The sequence below is a fragment of the Macrobrachium nipponense genome, chromosome 1 (assembly GCF_015104395.2).
Source record: "Macrobrachium nipponense isolate FS-2020 chromosome 1, ASM1510439v2, whole genome shotgun sequence".
Taxonomy (NCBI): domain Eukaryota; kingdom Metazoa; phylum Arthropoda; class Malacostraca; order Decapoda; family Palaemonidae; genus Macrobrachium; species Macrobrachium nipponense.
The window spans coordinates 145,696,953-145,717,339 of NC_087200.1; the positions used below are offsets into that span (position 1 = coordinate 145,696,953).

Sequence of the window (20,387 nt, forward strand, 5' to 3'; positions counted from 1 at the left end):
GTCTTACCCCACAGTATTCTTTCCAGATATAAGTTATATGTATACTAAGTTTGGTTGGAATTGCTCAATGCATTTAAGAGTTATGCTGGAACATACTACATGCATACATGCAAACATACATCCATTTATATACATATTACTGAAATCGAGTTTCTGCTTACAGTTTCCCTTATTTTTCACTGATGACTGTTTTGCATCTATAACATATCTATTACGTTTTGTATTTTCAAACTGAAGTTAGCAAGCAAAATTTTTGGAGAATTTAAAATACCTAAACAAAATGAAACAACATCGTTTAATCAGAGACAGAATTTGGATTCAACAACTCTGCCCTTAGGTAACACACTTAACTATAAATATGATTAATTAATGATAATTAATGAAGACGTCTTCATGCTAATTCCAGATAATGAACCCTTCGGAATTTTTGTCGATGCAAATCGAGAGGTAACGACCCAAATGATATATGGAACTCATGTCGCTGTAAGCGTTCTCGCACGGGTATATATTATCGCCCTTTACCGTATCGCACACTACGCAGGACGACCTCAGGACGAGATTTCCTCAGTATGGCTACGAAGTTGCTGCTGCTGGCAGCTCTCCTGATAGGCACCGCGACTGCTGCCGTGAGTTTCAACTTTTGAACAATGGTCAAGGATGATCTTGATATATATATATATATATATATATATATATATATATATATATATATATATATATATATATAATGAAAGTTGTAATACTGACTTTCAATGACTTTCAGTAATGTTTAGGAAGACTTTCTTATTGTAAAGCTTTGCTGAAAGTCTTGACTTTAAGAAAACTCTCCACAGCCTTTGATTAAAGAAGTGATAACACTTTTAGCGCTACATTCGACTATTAATGTAGAAGACTGACATAAAAGTTAATTTTTTTACTCTATTTTGGCAGTGACTGCTAGCATTCTCACGAGAAGGAAATCTCTATAGGTTTGGACTCAGCAATTGTCAAGAGCATTTCATGACAGGCAAATTCTGTAAACAATTTCACAGATCCTGAATATCTGAGACTGACTTTGCGCCTATATCGAAAGATTTCTAAAAGGGGTCCAAATTCCAATAACGTTTTTTGACGATATTAATCAGAATTTTATTGAAGGGGCGCTTCTCGGTAATACATCTGGCGATTCTTGTGAAATAATGGAATGACTAAAGTATTAATAAACAATAGATGCTCTGTAAGTTTGACTTTTCCTGGTTCTCACTCGGTGGTTTCTAAAACTTTAATTTGAGAATGTTCAAGAATTTTCGCCAAAAAATTATACTATTTTGATTTTTATATGTTCTGTATTGATTTTTTAATTAACAATACGTAAAGATAAATTCTATAAGACTGACCTGGCAAAAGATCATCAAAGTGAATGGTCGTCTATGTCTGACTTCTACAGATTCGGATAAAACCTCAAAAGATTATTTGTTTGATCCTGACTGGATGCTTCCCACAAAAGACGTCATTCCAGCAGAGTAAATATCTAGGTTCGACCTATAATTATGGTCATTAAGACCTAACGTCAGAATAGCTAAGGCAACTGTTACCCTTTGTGCCGTCACTTTTCTGATGGTTAGTTAGAGACTGTAGATTCACATCAGGCCACTTTATCCCCTGAAACATCTTACTAAATTTTGAGCAAGGGCCCGTGCTAGCAAAAGGTCGCCTCTATGGAAGCTAAGCTTGAGTCATTCTCTTGGGATGAGACGATTCAGTGACTGTTTCTCACCTTCTACTGCCAATTTTTGGAATCCACTTCTTACATCTGTTTTCCCTGACTTTTGTAACCTTCCTAACTTTAAGAGGCTGAAAACTCTATTTTTCTCTCTTAGTTAAGCCCTGTCCTTCACCATTCTGCATCATTTTTCTCGTTTTCATTGGGTTTGGACTATAATAAGGCTTGAGGTTACCCGTTCACTGACTTTTGCACTTAGGGAGTTTTCTGTCAGATCGACTTGGAACTTATTGTAACTTCTGGTGGCTCTTAACATTCCCGGGGTCAAAATCGTAATACTGCCACATTATAAATTTGACTTCTGAAGCAGACACAAAGGATGTACGAAAAGTAATATTTCGTAAGGCCTCAACAGAATCAAAACGACTGAATTTAATTTTCGACATTCTTATGGAAAAATCTAGGCAATGAAAGTCTTCCAAGAGCGAAGGCTACTGGAACGAGTAGGCTCTCGGTCTTTGTCAGTCCGGGTCAGACGAAAACTGAGTCACTGGAGGAAGAGATGGACTGACAGAAAGTCAGGAGTGGAGTGGTGTCGACTGTTTTCATTCCAGTTTATTTCACTAAGATTAGAGCAAACGAATCATTTCCCCAACAGGGAAGTCACGAGGATGGACCGACACCTCCAAAACATCCCCCACTGGAGCCCAGAGGAGACATACCAGCTAAAGACACGATCAACGACGACCATCCCTCCAGCGCTAGTGACTTGACCGCAGCAAAGTCTGGACGCAAAGTGGCTTCAGAAAAAATGACGAAAGCTGCTGCTGGTAATGAGTCAATTACTGTTACTTTATCACCGGTGTCGGTGCCTGGCTCGTTAATGGAAAAGAAGTCTGGGTGGGTGGAGGAAGCCGAATTAAAGTTATTTTCTTTGCTGAAATTTATCCACTTGTAACCTTACGGTCCTATTTTTTTCTTTGAATTTCTTTTATACAAAGTAAGTTCTAGGAGGAAAGCAGCAGAAAAGTAGAAAAGTTAAATATAAAAGTGAAAATTTTTGCCAATTCACAAAGTGAATGTTCCATTTTTTCCTTTTTTATATGAGTCAGATACCTTCCTTGGTGGTATGAATTGATAATTAATTTATGTTGTAGAAAACGATGATTCTCTTGAAACTTCTTCCCATTTAAACCTTTCTTTGCAATCATATACATAATATATAGGTTCGGGTAATTCAGAATATATTATACATATAATTAATTATACATGTATAGTAGCAAGGTGGTACAATTTTTTGGGCAGTTCAGAATGTCAAATCCAATATTCTTTCACTTGTAACTCTAAAGGATGAAGCCCTGAATTTAACATCCTGTTACCTCTTTAACCCAGGGAATAATTTATCCTGGTTTTCTCCTCTGTCAATTTCGGCGACGGAAAAAATAAAAAGGCCTTCTGGTCAAAAGCGAAAAATGAACAGAAGAAATAAGAAATTCTGGAGAAGATACCAGAGTGATTTTTGTGTCTCCCTGACAGCGACGCTTTCCTGCAGCCGCTCCTCCTATGTGCACATGATGGGTGACAGGGACGTGGTCACCTTCAAAAGTCCAAGATTCCCGCAGATGTATGGACCGAATACAAGCTGCGGGTGGGCCTTGCGGGTAAGCTTCGCTGATCTCATTGTTGACTTCCGTTTTTCATTTGGTTGTTCATTTCATTAGTTTTTTTTTTTTCTGTGCACCATACAGACATCTATGTATGAGCTCTACCTAAATCAGTTTTAAATCGTCAATACTTAGTAGTATATGGAAAATGTAAAAACACGACTATATAACACACGGAAAATGTAAAAACACGACTATATAACACACGGAAAATGTAAAAACACGACTATATAATACACGGAAAATGTAAAAACACGACTATATAACACACGGAAAAATGTAAAAACACGATAGATAACACACGGAAAAAAGTAAAAACACGATATATAACACACGGAACATGTAAAAACACGACTATATAATACACGGAAAAATGTTTAAAAACACGACTATATAATACACGGAAAATGTAAAAACACGACTATATAATACACGGAAAATGTAAAAACACGACTATATAATACACGGAAAATGTAAAAACACGACTATATAATACATGGAAAATGTAAAAACACGATTATGTAATACATGGAAAATGTAACAACACGACTACTATAGTCATGAAGGCTGTACGCATAGACCCCTTAAATATCTATTTAAGGGGTCTTTGGCTGTACGACTGGACTGATACCAGGTCCGGCCGGGTGGGGTCGTCCGTCTGGAGAAACGTCACTAAGAGTCGCTTTGGTCGTAACGACTGCAGACGCGTCATCAGAAACAAATTCCACGGACCTTGATCAGCAGGAAAGACTGACTATAGTAAAGCCAAAATCGACTGGGATCGCGGAGCGAAGGTAGAATAATTCAGTGGTGTCAAATATGCGAAATTCGCAGTATGCAAAGTTTACTGAATAATCATTCCAAAAGAATTCTTATATGGGTTTCCCCCATTCACTTCCCATTACCACAAGATAAAAAAAGAAAAAAAAGAGAGAAAAAACTTGTATCTATCGCAAATGTGGCATCGATTTTGAACAGCGTTACCCTTCATACTGTATGGTGAAGACAACGTAGATCTCCCTTTAAAGGAAGTACTTCCTCTGCAATGTCTTCAAAAGTTTCCGGGAGGAAAATAAAGGCGGACCTTCGGTATATCGAGACTGATAGGTGGTATAGGGCAGCTCCTGCAACAGGCACTAAATATGAGATCAGAAACTGATGATTTTGCAAAGGAGGTCTTACTTCGGAATTGCAGCTATCTATCTATCTATCTATATATATATATACTTTATATATAAGATATATATATTATATATATATATTATATATATATATATATACATATATATGTATAATATATATATTGAAAAACAAAACCAGGATTTATGACTTTAGACTGAAACGGCCAAGTATCAAAAATTGAAAGCCGTAGACAAAGGAATAAAAGGCTTAATTAAGCTCGCCCTACACGAGTCTCAAAAACATTCGCCCATATATTATCTGTTTTAGCTCCGCCTGCGACTCAAATTTCCTTCTCCATATTTAAAAACCAGTTGTTCTTCAGATTACAATGTTAGGAAATGTGTCCATTGTAATGACCAAATGCATTCCTAACCTCTCGATTGCATGACTATTTGAATACACTTGTCACCAGGAAGCCTAAGATCCAAATAAAGAAACAAAATGAAGAAATTCTGACGCTAGTAGGTTCGATTCCTGCCACAGCCATCAAAAATCCTTCATCTGGTTCTTCATTTACATCTTAGGCTTTGTTGTGACAAGCATATTCAGAAACTACGAAGGAATTAAAAAGTTAATGTGGCATTGTAGTCATATATATATATATATATATATATATATATATATATATATATATATATATAGATAATATATATATATATATATAATCTATATTATATATATATATATACATATATGATATATATATATTATATATATATATATATATATATAATATATATATAATTATTATGAACTACAATGCCATATTAACTTTTTAATCCTTCGTAGTTTATGAATATGCTTGTCACAACAAAGTCTAAGAGTAAATGAAGAACCAGATGAGTGATTTTTGATGGCTGTGGCAGGAATATAGATAATATATATATATATATATATATATATATATATATAATATATATATATATATATATATGTAAAAGAATACTACAGGAATATGGCAGGCAGAAGGTGAGTACCAAGCTCTTTCTCCTGTTTATTGGGGCATCGTCGGGCCACAAATGAAATACAGTTGGAAAGGAGGCTACAAGGTAAACAAAAGGATCAAGCATACCAGATGGTTAATTGTAAAAAGGGTAAAAATCAAAGAAATAATCTTGGATAATCCAGCATCAAGTGATCACAAACTAAAACCATACACTTAACCATAAGAGATGCGGAAGCTTAGCCAATGCAAAATCTAAAAACATGTATACAATTTAATATATTAATTGTGTTGCTTATATTTATCAACAGTCTTTTTTAATCATGAAGGTATCGAGTTTAAACAAACCAAGACTTAAATTTAGAATTCTTCCGTTATTTGACTTGATGGCACAAGATTCAATAATATTCCTTTTAATTGATTGCTACGCGGGTCTAAGGACCTTGCTTCACTCCAGTTAATAGGATGCTCTACATTTCTCATGTGTACGGAATAATGCATTCGATATTTTACCAGGCCTCACTGAATATTGGTGCTGTTCGATTCGTTGTGAAAGGGATTTTCCAGTTTGTCCATAGTATATTTTATCATACTTTTTACAAGGAATGTCATATATGCTGCCAGAAACATCATTAGGAGAATTTTTTATTACTAAATTCTTAACAATAAAATTCCCAAAAACATATCTGTTGAAAAGCTTTAAAATTTTGGGTATTCTTAAAAACTTTCATGATAAAGTAATTTAAGAATGTTATGTTATGTTTGCTAAAGTCAAGTTTGTCATTAGCTCAATAAAATGCTTCCTAGCTCTTTTCCATGCCACATCTACAAAAGTCCTTGGGTATTTAAGTTTCAAGGCAACATCATAAAGTTTTAATCTCAGCGTCAATAAACAGTTAAAAAGGAAAGTCAATGAATATTATGTCATCAAGTCAAATAATGGAAGTGCCTTAAATTTAAGTCTTGGTCTGTTTAAACTCGATAACTTCATAATTAAAAAAACTGTTGATAAATATAAGCAACACAATGAAAGTTTATACATGTTCTTGGATTTTGCATTGGCTAAGCTTCCGTATCTCTTATGGTTAAATGTATGGTTTTAGTTTGTGACCGATGATGCCGTATTATTCTACATTATCTCTTTGATTTCTACCCTTTTGACAGTTAAGCATCTGGTATTTTTTTATCTTTTTGTTTACCTTGTAACCTCCTTTCCAACTGTATTTCATTTGTGCCCCGACGATGCCTGAATAAACAGGAGAGAGTTTAGTACCGACCTCCTGTCTGTCATTGTCCCGTGGAATTCGCTTATGCAATGAAGTCACGTGCATCTATTGTGATTTTTAAGTATATATATATATATATATATATATATATATATATATATATATATATACTATATATATATATATATATATATATATATATATATATATACTATATATATATATATATATATATATATATATATATATATATATATATATATATACACACACACACACAAATCACAACAAAATGAAACGGCAGTGCCAAGTACTTTCTAGTATTTTTAACACATCTCTCTGCCTCGAAGATGTATTAAAAATAAAGTACTTGACTCTGTCATTTCATTATGAAGTTTCCCAGTGGCTTAGGTAATATATATATATATATAATATATAATATATATATATATATATATGTGTGTGTGTGTGTGTGTGTGTGTGTGTGTGTGTGTGTGTGAATAGATATATAGATTTGTGGCCTTTGCTGATCAGAGTGATCTCACCCCTGCGGCATCCTCGCCAACAGAGCGTCATCGAAATGGGGGTTTATTTTGACCAGGGATGGGCCCTTTCCCTTTCTCGGCTCCTCAGCAGAGTCCCGAAACCAGTCATTGTACAAGGCAATCAATCCGTGGTTGAAGGTGGAAAGCCTTCCAAACTGCACTCTGGAGAAATACAGCAAATACCTGAGGCAATACTGCTCTCCTCAGATGGTGGTGGTCACCAATCTGGAAAGGAAATCCCATTTCGCATATTATGTAGGCAATGATCTTACGGGGTTTTTACGCCACACCAGAGATTGCCATTGCAGCATAAACGAAATATGTACACAAAAGCAGCAAAACAGCGGTTTCTCATATGCAAAAGGCACCGAACTTACCTCACGCCCGACCGACCGCTGCACCTCTCAGTCACTGAGATGCCTCTGCCGCCATCTCCAGGAATGATATCCCCCACAATACTCGTACTTCTTTGATTTCCAACGTCGACAGTGCCCCGTTTCCTCTTCTGCTGCAAGTTCATTTTCTTCGATAAAAGCAGAGTCCTTTTCACTCACCAGCTAAGTAACTGCACTGATCTTGTAGAATTCTCTCTTCCAAAAAGCATCCACGAGTCTCTCTTTTCTAACCAAAATTCGATTTTCCTTCAGTTCACTTCGTAGGTTCTCCATATCGATAGACATTGAGTTTTCCCTTGTTTCTTTAATCTGACCCCTGACGCTTTTTGATTCTGGAGACATTCTTGTCTCCAATGGGGCTGCTCCTGTCTTCAGGGAATCTTGAGGATGGTAGAGATTTGCAGTCATTCTTCATAAATTTTCTAATTATACATATGCACATACAAATATAATTCTTTCTTTCGAAATTTTTGTCTGTTGTGGGCTCCTGCCTAAATCTCAAACAGATGAAAGAGTCCCAGAATTGGTTGGGATAAATAACATAAAACATTTATTTTATGACTTCCATAATACTATCTAAACTCGTGCTGCTGGAAAAGCTGATTTTCCTGTTAAAGATGACTGATCTGGGAGCTTTTATCGTTAATCTGGTTGAGGGGTGGGGGGGGGGGACGTTTTTATTTAAAAGGTGAGGTTTTTGGGGGTGGCAAAATCTCATTTTTACTACATATTTCTTTGGTTGATTAGGCTGATGTGTATGAGAGACTGGTTTGGCCCAAGCTATGAACCCTGAGTGAATGCAAACGTCTTACAAAGTCAGATAATGTTTCAAACTTTCAAGCCACATTCTCATCAATGAGATCAGCAAGCAGAAAGGCACCGTGACTCAGCGACCAGTCGAATTGTCCTCAAGTTTTTCAAAACTTTCTGACTCGTGATTTATGTCTGAGGTGATATTCGAGTAATTGTTTTTTACTCCTTTTATATAGCACAATCTTATGGACGACAAATGTTCTCCTTTGTTATTACTCTGTTTGTTCTCTGAAGTGCAGCCAATAAGAGCCGGTTTTACGACATGCTCTTATTAAGTCGGCTTTTGTGTCTGTGTCAAAACTTGTGACTCAATTGTGGACCTGTTCCCTTTGTCCAATGGTTACTCAATTCCAGTAACAATACAACCATCAATGCTCAGTAGGTCATCAGTGGCCCCTAATGACCCCACAGTGACCTCCGAGTATCTCAGGATTTGTGTGAAACTTCGAATTTTCCACAGCTTCTTTGACTTGGGAGAAAGGTTCATAACTCTGCGGAGTTTGCACACCTTCTTTGGATCGACAGGATCTCGAGCTTCAATCAAAACTCTGTTACAATTTCTTTCAAAACTAAAACTTTCTATAAAATAAAAATAAGAAAAAATGTCAAAAATACGTTTCTATCAAAATGCACTGACAAGTTAAACAAAATTTTTTTTTGAGACAGGACTTTCTTACTTTTAATCATGTCTACAAAAATAAAAGCGTGGGCGCGAAACGGGAGTGCTACAAGAAAGCTTTTTTTTTTTTTTTTTTTTAATTCTGGAAGCACTTCTTTTCATGCTTAGAGACCACGCTTTTATATTGATGTCTCAAAAAATTTATGTATAACCTGTTAATGCATTATAATAAAAGTTTGTTTAAACATTTTTTAAAATATTTTATTTCTTCTCCCGTAGTCATAGGTCACATTTTTTCGCCGAAATCTCATAACTTCGTCGTGGAAAGAGAAAATATAATTCAGGCCAAAAGGGCCAGCACTGGGACTTAAAAGGCTGCGTAACAGGAGGAAACCCTCGCAGTTGCACTACTACGAAACAACTGCTAGAGATGCGAGAAAGAATTCAGATGCGAAAAAGATTACGCGAACGGAAGCAGATTAAAGGAATGAAAGAGGTTGCAGCTAGAGGCCGAAGTGACGCTGCAGAGAACCTTAAATAAGTAATGCCCAAAGTGCACCTAGTGAGGTGCACTGCTGGCATTCCCCCCACGGGGCAAAGAGGCCTTTGTCTCAAGGCAAAAGATTGTTCGAAAGTTCTCCAGTATATCAGGTCCAAGGAGTTTAGAAAACAATAATGACCATATATTCCTCGCATCCTTGACCAAAATAGAGAGAGAGAGAGAGAGAGAGAGAGAGAGAGAGAGAGAGAGAGAGAGAGAGAGAGAGAAGAATTCTGAGGCTTCATTAAACAGGTACTTGAAAATACTTAATTTCACCATTAAAGCTTACTTGTAACGAGCCTAATTAGCTACGGTGTGGCCTAACATGGTGTAAGAGTGCTTGTGTCCGGAAACACTGAGCGTTTCTTGTTCTGTTCTACTAGAAACTGCCTCTCCATCTACCCCTGTCTCTTCCATATTTTGCTCTGTATGAATTCTTCGAAGTCTTAAGTAAGTCCATCGGCATATCTCTGCGTGAATGGAATGGAGGACATCATTACGGCCAAAGGCCTCGCGATGGGACCTATGAGGTCATCCAGAGCTGAAAGGGAAACTGAGAGGAAAACCTAGCACTTGCGCTATGAAACAATCGATAGGAGAGGGTGGACGGAGGTACAGTAAAAGGAGCGATAGGGGTTGCAGTTATCGACCGAAGGAATTTTTCTGTGCGAAGGTCAAATTGAAATCCATGGAACGGAGGTCATCGTTATGGAGTCTCAACTTTCAATCGCAGACTTCGTCGTCGGTTAAATAATGAACAGTTTCTTCATGAAGTATTAATTCATTGCTGCAGAGCAGGAGGCTGCTGGTGCTCACCACTCGCACCTGGTTGCCCCTGACTTGTCCCTCTCCAGAACAGCCGCTTGAGATAGCACCACCAGATAGATAGTATCATGCTTCTGTTGGTGGACAGCACCGTCGGCGCATCTCACGCGGTGCACTGTAGGCATACCTAAGTTCTTTGGAGCGTCCCTTCAGCCCTCATATGCAACCCCTTTCATTCCTTTTACTGTATCTCTGTTCATGTTTTTTTCTTTTCATCTTACTCCCCACCCTCTCCTATCAATGATTAAAAGTGCAGCTACGGGGTCTTCCTCCTGTTACACCTAAGAAAATACTTTTACTGTCAACTGCTGTTATAGCGTTGAATGACCTAATATTTCCCAGCGCTTGGCCTTTGGCATAAATTCTATATTCCATTCCATTCCACGAGATATCATGGCAAATGGAGATACCGACCGGACTTGTCCTCAAGACAGCGTTCGTGATTATTGATAAGAGCTCCTTTTCATTCCAGGGAACGGATCCTGACACCTACTTCGTCGTCTCGTGCAGCTACTTCCGATTGCAAAACAAGAGAAGGCGGCGTTGTTCGGATTACCTCCGTCTGGATCGTCAGAAGTAAGTTGTTCCTGGTCCTAAGCTAAGCCTTCACTCCACATACACAGTTGCGAGTACACTGTATTGTTTGATAGACGCACAGCTGTTTAACTTAGAACAGTTACAATTTTTTTTTGTCGTTTAGTTGACCCCTTTTTCCAACTACGATTTTTAATGCCTTCATTATCTTTATTTTTCTTTAGGATTTCACTAATTTGAGATTTTGGTTTATACCTGGAACACTAGGCAAAAAACGCGTAAAATAACTCTTTGCAAGCATACAATTCAACGTGCTACTGTTACATAATCACTTCCTTTGCTAATTACTCCCGAAAAGTTAAGGTGATAGATACTACCGTACAATGCTCGATTTTACCAGGAACAACAGTCAACTCTCTTATTAACATTTTTGCCCTTCACCATCGCCTTATTTTCTGTTTTCTTTTTTTCCCACCCAATCAAAACCAATAATATATGCAGAAGACAATAAACAAGATAATCATTAACGAAGGAAAAATGGCAGATGGAAAGAGGGCTAAAAGTATCGACAACTGACCAATCAACAGTTATGGAAATGACAATTACTTCAGTCATAATTTAATTATCTAAACTGTTCTTGATTTGTTAACCGAGGACTACAAGATATTGTATATATTCAGAACTAGGACAAAATCCCCCTGAGGACAAAATCCCCCCGAAGAAATAATCCTCCAGATGACAAAATCCCCCGACGACAAAATTGCCCTCAAGACAAAATCACCCAAGGTAAAAATCCCCCTGAGGACAAAATCACCCAAGGAAAAAAATCTCTGAGGATAAAACCCCCTGGACAAAATCCTCCGAGGAAGAAATCCCCCCCAGAACAAAATCCCCTCAAGGAAAAAATCCCTGAGGACGAAATCCCCCCGAGTACAAAATGCCCGAGGAAAAAATCCCCCTGAGGAAAAAATCTCCCAGAGAAAAATATCCCCCGATGACAAAACCCCGCAAAGACAAAATCCCCCTGAGAACAAAATCCCTCCCCTCCCCCAACAAGACAAAATTCCCTCGGGGACAAAATCCCCCTGGGGACAAAATCCCCCTGGGGACAAAATCCCCCACCCCCGTGGAAAAAATCCCCATGAGGACAACATCCCCTAGGACAAAAATCTCAAAGGACAAAATCCCACTAGGAAAAAATCCCCGAGGAAAAAATCCCTGAGGACAAAATCTCAAAGGACAAAATCCCCTGAAGAAAAAAACTGCCGAGCACAAAATTCCCTTGAGGGCAAAATACCCCGAGGCCAAAATCCTCCTGAGGACAAAATCCCTGAGGAGAAAATCCTCTGAGGAAAGAATCCCCCATGAGGGGACAAAATACCCCGAGGACAAAATCCCCTCAAGGAAGTAATCCCCTGAGAAAACAAATCCTCTTGAGGGTAAAATCTCCGAGGACAAAACAAATCCCACCGAGGAAAAAAATCCCTGAGGACAAAAACCCCCTGGACAAAATCCTCCGAGGAAGGAATCCCCTAGAGAACAAAATCCCCCAAGGACAAAATGCCCTTGAGGACAAAAATCCCCCGAGGACAAAATGCCCTTGAGGAAAAAATCACAGAGGAAAAAATCCCATGAGGACAAAATTCCTTGGGGACAAAATTCCCAGAGAACAAAATCCACCTAAGGAAAAATCCTCAAGGACAAAAGCCCCTAAGGAAAAAATCCCCATGAGGACAAAATCCCAAGAGAAAAAAATCCCCAGAGGACAAAACCCCCTGAGGACTAAATCACCAAGGAAAAAATCCCCTAGGACAAAATCCCCAAAGGAAAAAATCCCCCAGAGGACAAAATCCCATGAGGTCCAAATCCCCGAGGACAAAACTCCAGGAGAAAAAAATCTCCGAGGAGAAAATACAGAGGACAAAATTTCCCGAAGACAAAGTCACCCAAGGACAAAATTGCCCCAAGTAAAATATCCCCAGAGAACAAAATCCCCCTAGGAAAAAATCCCAGAGGAAAAAATCCCACAAGGGTAAAAACCCTCCGAGAAAAAATTCCCCAAGGCCAAAATCTCCCAACTACAAAATCCCCCTGAGGAAAAAATCCCTCTGAGGAAAAATCCCGCCGAGGATAAAATCCCCTGAGGACAAAATCCTCTGAGAACAAAATCCCCACTGAGAACAAAGTCTCCCAACTACAAAATCCCAAAGCAAAAAATCCCCGTGAGGAAAAAATCCTCCTGACGACAAAATCCCTTGAGGACAAAATCCCCTGAGAACAAAATCTCCCCAAGGAAAAAATCCCTTGAGGACAAAATCTCCCGAGGATAAAATCCCTCTAGGACAAAATCCCCCAAGGAAAAAATCCCCCCAAGGACAAATGCCTCTTTAATTAAGTCTAAATTCCTCTGAGCAAAATCCAAAAGGACATTAACATGTAAAGTAGTATCTATCAATATAAGAAGATATAAATTTAATTGCAAGGAAAAGGTAGACACAAGAACAAACAATTTTATTTAGTAGGGATGTGCCCAAGTATCGGTATCGGTGGTATTGGCTAGCTTTTGTGGTATCAGTATCGGTGAATTTCTGGCCGATACTTTTGTCATTAATATAGGAATTTGAGACCCTTCTAGGCTTCCTAAAATGTAGGCAGTCCCCGGTTTATGACGGGGTTTCCGTTCTTGAGACGCATCGTAAGCCAGAACATCATCGAAAATCGTCCACAATCCTGAGAAAACCTTACTTTTAATGCTTCAGTTGTATTGAAAACTATGTAAACTGCATTTTTATTGTGTTTTTTATTAAAAAAAACTTTAAATGTTGATTATTTTGCCTTTTGGGAATCATATTTCTTCCTCCGGATAGGTGTTGTAAGCTTCGTTACCCCGGAACATGAGTCATAAACCTGGAAATAATTTCTGATGAATATAATTGAAAAGTATCGCAGCCTCATGACATAGCAAAGTTTTTTTTTCTAAAACATATAAAACATCTTTAAACAGTCAATAAGTAGCATCAAAACAGGTCATATTATTCATCAAAAAGAAGTTGTACTGTAATATATAACTAGCACTATCCTCCTAAAAACACGGCAACTTTTACCGTGCCCCTGTAAATAGATACTGCGATTTGCAACGTTTCTTCGTTAGGTAATGCTAAGACAAAATTCTTACTTTCCTCCAGTGGACAGTGAAAATCAGCTGGAAATATCAGTTCATTGGTAGATAATGTAATGACGTTAAGTGAACTGTCAGACTGCGGTTCAGGAAAGTTGACAAGGAACTGGAGAGCTATAAACAGTGAATATGGTCTTAGGTCGAATAATTTATTGTTCAGTGGGGCTGTGATAGGGAAGCCAGGAGCCACAATTTTTCCGTGGGTACCTACACCCTCGGTAAAGAGATAAGACTAAAAATGGTACCTCACTAACAGATTTTGCGGAGGAATTCGCCATGGCCCCAGGAGATGGTACAGTTCAGGCAGCTACTTGAGGATGTGGTTCCGGTCGGACAGGAAAAGGAATTACAGGGGATTTACATGTACTGCCACAGCTTACGTACCACAACCTCCTACCACAGCGCAGCCCCAGAGCACTTGCGGAGCCAGTGAGTAGTACTAGATGAAGTTCATTTTTTAAGAAAAAGATTTGTGTTTGGACAGCGAGTATGTAGGTACCCACGGATAAATTGTGGCTCCTGGCTTTCCTATCACAGCCCCACTGAACAACAAATTATTCGACCTAAGACCATACTCACCATTTATAGCTCTCCAGTTCCTTGTCAACTCTTCTGAACTGCAGTCTGACAGTTCACTTAATGGCATTATATTAAATATCTCTCCTTGTTTAAATTTCAAGTAATATGGCCTACAAGAAACCATGAAGTAGCACTATCCATTCACTGCAAAAAATGAAGGACTTGTAAATATGTTCAGAAGTTCATTTACCAGGCACTCGGTTGATAAGTGATCATTTTCCAGACACTCAGTTGACTAGTGTTCATAGCTCCAATATTTGCACCAAGATTGTAGAGTCAAATTTGATCCCGAAGCGACACCCTTCCATGGGTAAACAAAGTTTTCAACATGACAGAAGTCAACTGCTCAATAATGTTCATTTCCATGAAGTCATTCCACTCTTCCACACAATTTCTGTGAGGGAAATGAACTTTCCCAATAAGCTGAAATATGTAGCTGTTTAATAAATATATACTGGGTTTTAATTCAAAACGTCTTTATTTGAGGAGATCAGCAAAATACTTTGGGTTTCTTAAACACTTGATGTCCAGTTGGTTTTAACCAAGTGATTCAGATCACAATTTGGTTTATTATTGTTATTATTTTGAAAATAGCTTGAATATCTCTTGCTATTGCGAGACTCGTAATGTACAGGATTTTCCTCAGTCTGGGGAGACTCAAGTTACTGTATATTTCAGAGCTATTCAGCGTCTTTGTTAAGCAAGGCTAACTGCTACAAGATGATTTACACTTACTGTATCTTCCAGCCTTGTTAATGTACTGACCCCTCTTTATAAGTTTTACTCAGACCTGATTCCACCCCACTTGTATCTACACAAGTTGCTTGGAATTTCTGACGTAACGACAAAAGTTTTTCTTATATACTAACTGTTAAAGAAAGTTTCATAAGGTGACAGTGGACTGCGTGTTGGAGAGATACCTTAAAACAAATTACAGGCATGAGATTATGTCTAAGTGTGTGAGTGAGTGTGTGTGTGTGTGTGCAGCAGCCAACAAGGTGAAACAAGATTATCATCAACCGCATCAATCTCTTGAACGGAACAGCTTGCGGAGTCCCTAACCGATCTACGAGAATCGTTGGCGGAGCCGCGACGGAGGTTAACGAGTACCCGTGGCAGGTGGCCATAGCAGCGAAGACAGGCAACGATCCCCAAGATTTCTTCTGTGGCGGCTCAATCATCAACAGGAGATGGGTCTTGTCTGCTGCTCATTGTGAAATGTGAGTAGAAGTTTACGAGAGTTTCTGACAGTTTTCAATGGCACTTTCTCTTTTGGTTCTTTGTCACACTGTTGATGGTGGTTTTAAAATTTGTTTTATTTACGCATTTATTTATTTTCTATTTTTTTTCTTTTGCTTTGTTACTTATCCTTGCTGTCTTTGATTCCTTTTCTTGATGGTTTTCTTTTCTCTATATTTTTACCTTTTCATCAGAGGGCAACTGGCGCTCTTTGGTATTACATCACACTTTCTATCTGTCTCTGAAATAATAATAATAATAATAATAATATAATAATAATAATAATAATAATAATAATAATAATAATAATAATAATAATAATACTTTTGCTGGCTAAATATTAAAGTTTCTTTTTATATTTGTATTATGTTAACTGGAGGGGCCATGTCTATTATTCATATAGTCGGGATCCCTCATTTAAACGACTCTATTCCTAGTATCCCATGTGCCATTTTTTTCCAAGGTTCCTTTCCATCACTGATATAGTGAAGCAAGGTCTATCGTTCCGTGAGATAACACGGCTCAAAAAAATATCACTGGGTCTGTTTCTGTTTATATATAGTATACGGTGGCGGCATTTCAGATTTTTCTTAGGGGACCAAAGGTTTAGAATTTATGGTATGGGTGGGGTGGCGAGCGAGGAGAGCCCTATCAGTTGGGGGGTTGGGGAAGTTTTTGTGAAATTTGTGCGCTTTTCGAAGCCATATAAGATTCCTCTTGGAGTGAATTTTATTATTATTATTATTATTATAATTTCAAAGGTTAGAGGGCAAACCAAGTATTGGGAGGCCATCAGTGTTTTGAGGGGGCAAGTGCTCCCTGCCCCCGTAAATGACCGCCCCTGTATATATATATATATATATATATATATATATATATATATATCATTATAATATATATATATACGTACACACATACACACACACACACACACACATATATATATATATATATATATATATATTATTATATAATATATACATACATATATATATATATATATATATATATATATATATTATATATATATATAGTTGTTCCAGTTCCTCTTTGATTCCCGTACACATTCTTAAATAACCAGATAACGACGCGAAGCCCCTAAAAAAAAAGTTGTATACGTTCTTAAATCACCCGATAACGACGCTAAGCCTCTAAAAAAAAGTCGCATTTGCAATTTGATATACTATCTCTTAATGAATAAATATTTCTGAGATCTAAGCATATAGATGAAACTAACTGATACTATGAGAATATAACTAATATTTCTTGAAGGTTAGTGGATACGACGCTTGGGTAAACTATACAAAACAAAATGATAATTTCATACATTTCCCCCGATAGACTGATAATAATGATACTTACAAAATCTAATCGACTGTCGACGTCTGATTATAGAGTCTTATGTTTTGTATGCGCTGTTTGCTTCGTTCTTTGCACGATTTGCCGCCTTCGCCCAAGCTACGCTCTTCACAGTCTAGACACGCTGCCATACATACATACATACATACATACATACATCATATATACATACACACACAGATATATATATATATATATATATATATATATATATATATATAGATATATATATATATATATATATATATATATCAAGCTACAAATGTCCTTTAATATCTAATTCGCTCTACCTCGGAATTATTAATATATTTTCATATATGTTTAACCGAAGGGGAATTTTTTTGGCGATAAGATATTTGCCGGCTGACGGGTGCGAACCATCAACGCCTTCAAATCCAGGACGACAGTGAAGCCTTAACCCACCCCACCACTGCAAGAGGATATAAGTTTATGCCGCCTCCCACCTCAAATACCTGTCGCTCTCAGGTATTCTTAGTTTTGGAGACTGCATCAAACCCCCTCGTCCTTGGTAGCGTTGTAGTGCTTTTGTCCACATGTATCCATTATATAAGTCATATCACATTACCGTGATTCTTATACATATATCGAGCTACAAATGTCCTTTAATATTTAGTTCGCTCTACCTCGGAATTAATATATTATCATATATGTTTAACCGAAGGGGAATTTTTTTGGCGATAAGAGATTTGCCGGCTGACGGGCGTGAACCATCAACACCTTTAAATCCAGGACGACAGTGAAGCCTTAACCCAGTCTCCAAAACTACGAATACCTGAGAGCAACAGGTATTTGAGGTGGGAGGAGGCATAAACTTATATCCTTTTGTGGTGGCGGGGTGGGTTAAGGCTTTACTGTTGTCCTGGATTTGAAGGTGTTGATGGTTCGCGCCTGTCAGCTGGCAAATCTCTTATCGCCAAAAAAATTCCCCTTCAGTTAAATATATATGAAAATATATTAATACCAAGGTAGAGCGAATTAGATATTAAAGGATATTTGTAGCTCTATATATGTATATGAATCATGGTAATGTGATATGACATATAATGGCTATGTGCGGACAAAAGCACTACAACACTACCGAGGACGAGGGGGTTTGATGCAGTCTCCAAAACTACGAATACCTGAGAGCGACAGGTATTTGAGGTGGGAGACAACATAAACTTATATCCTCTTGCGGTGGCAGGGTGGGCTAAGGATTCACTGTCGTCCTGGATTTGAAGGTATTGATGGTTCGTGCCCGTCAGCCGGCAAATCTCTTATCGCCACAAAAAATTCCCCTTCTGTTAAACGTATATGAAAATATATTAATTCTGAGGTAGAGCGAATTAGATATTAAAGGACATTTGTAGCTCGATATATGTATATGAATCACGGTAATGCGATATGACTTGTGTATATATATATATATATATATATATATATATATATATATATATATATATATATATATTATTATATATAGATATGATATATAGTATATATATATATATATATATATATATATATATATATATATATATATATATATATATCCCACACCTTGCCTCTTCCTCGATATTCTTTAGTAGCGTGAAAATTGGATATTAAACGACATTAGTATCTTAATGGTTGTATATAAATCATGGTGATGTGACAAAAAATTAACAGAAAGAGACGCATGTTTAAACACACCAATAAGCTACATAGCATGGTGGAGGTGGGCTAACGCCGACACTAAGTAGTAGCTACAACTTGCCTGCTCTCGACAAGTAAACAAGCGCTGCAGATTCAGCATTTACTTAGACCTCTCTTGATGGTTAAGTGGTTAGATCCTCGACTGGAGTCGTTAGAAGGTGATGTCTAGTGTTAGAGACAATTTGGTACTGACCATTTCCCACTTACAATTCCCTTTCGGGAATAATTCCCTATTGGGGATATCCCCGAAGTACCGTGAACTGGATATAAAATGACATTTGTAGCTTACTAATTGTATATAAATAACAGTGATGTGATAAAAAATTCATAAAAAGAGCTACAAGCTGCAAACGTACCAATTGGCTATCATGGTGGAGGCTGGTGAACGGCAATGCCAAGTACAATTTCCCCACTCTCGGTAGGTAAACAAATGCGGCAGATTTGGCGTTAACTTAAGCCTCTCTTGATGGTCAAGTCGTTAGACCATCGACTGGTATCGTTGGATGGCACTGAGTCGGTGATAATTCTTGTTTGGCAATATTCCGTGAATTTGATATTAAACAACATATGTAGCTTAATGATTATATATAAAACAAGGTGATGTGATAAAAAATTCATAAAAAGTGCTAGGTGTTCCAAACGTACCATTTAGCTATTATAGTGGAGGTGGGTTAATCCCGAAGCTAAGTACAATTTCCAAGCTCTCGATAGGTAACAATGTGGCGGGTGTACACAAGCTAAAAAACAAAAAACTTACAACACAAAAACATGTACTCACCTCAGACTCAGGGTGAGGAGCTGCGCCACTGTCCGCTGGATATATAGCTAGGCTAGGCTAGACTAGCCATCGTAACACAAACAACCAAACAAGGACAACAACCACACAACAATTCAATAACCATACAACAAAAGACCACTGCACAAATCCATACCAAAAAACAATAACCCACAAGTCAACACACTGCCTACAACATCAAGGAACCACAACATTAACACTCAACAACTCATCTACAACCCAACAGAACTTTCAAGCACAACAAACTCAACAACACCGGCACAACAACCTTCGAACATACAATACCAACAACAATTCAAACAACAGCTTCAAAAACCACAAAATAACTGACCATCAATAATACTGCTACCAAAACCTCTGACTGAACAGCACCGGCTCTGCTCCCAGACTCTCACTTCTCCCGATGCTCGTAACTGACGCTCGCCACTGATATACACAACAAGTGCCACAACACACACACACTTACGACCGCCATTAAACCACTCCCAATTATTCCTCCACTAATCTCTCTCTCTCTCTCTCTCTCATGCAACCCTCAGAGACGCTGTCAAA

At 37.7% G+C, this 20,387-nt stretch overlaps 1 protein-coding gene across 1 annotated transcript in view; it reads left to right on the forward strand.

The window, feature by feature from the left end:
* The first annotated feature begins 517 nt into the window (after positions 1-517).
* The window catches only part of LOC135220298 (chymotrypsinogen B-like), a 33,609-nt gene continuing 13,739 nt past the window's right edge, over positions 518-20,387 (forward strand). Inside the window, exons 1-6 of the mRNA XM_064257549.1 lie at positions 518-626; positions 2,361-2,532; positions 3,239-3,363; positions 10,928-11,031; positions 14,424-14,596; positions 15,792-15,966. Coding sequence (XP_064113619.1) covers positions 570-626; positions 2,361-2,532; positions 3,239-3,363; positions 10,928-11,031; positions 14,424-14,596; positions 15,792-15,966 — 806 coding nt within the window. The 5' untranslated portion in view covers positions 518-569. The remainder of the gene's footprint in view (positions 627-2,360; positions 2,533-3,238; positions 3,364-10,927; positions 11,032-14,423; positions 14,597-15,791; positions 15,967-20,387) is intronic.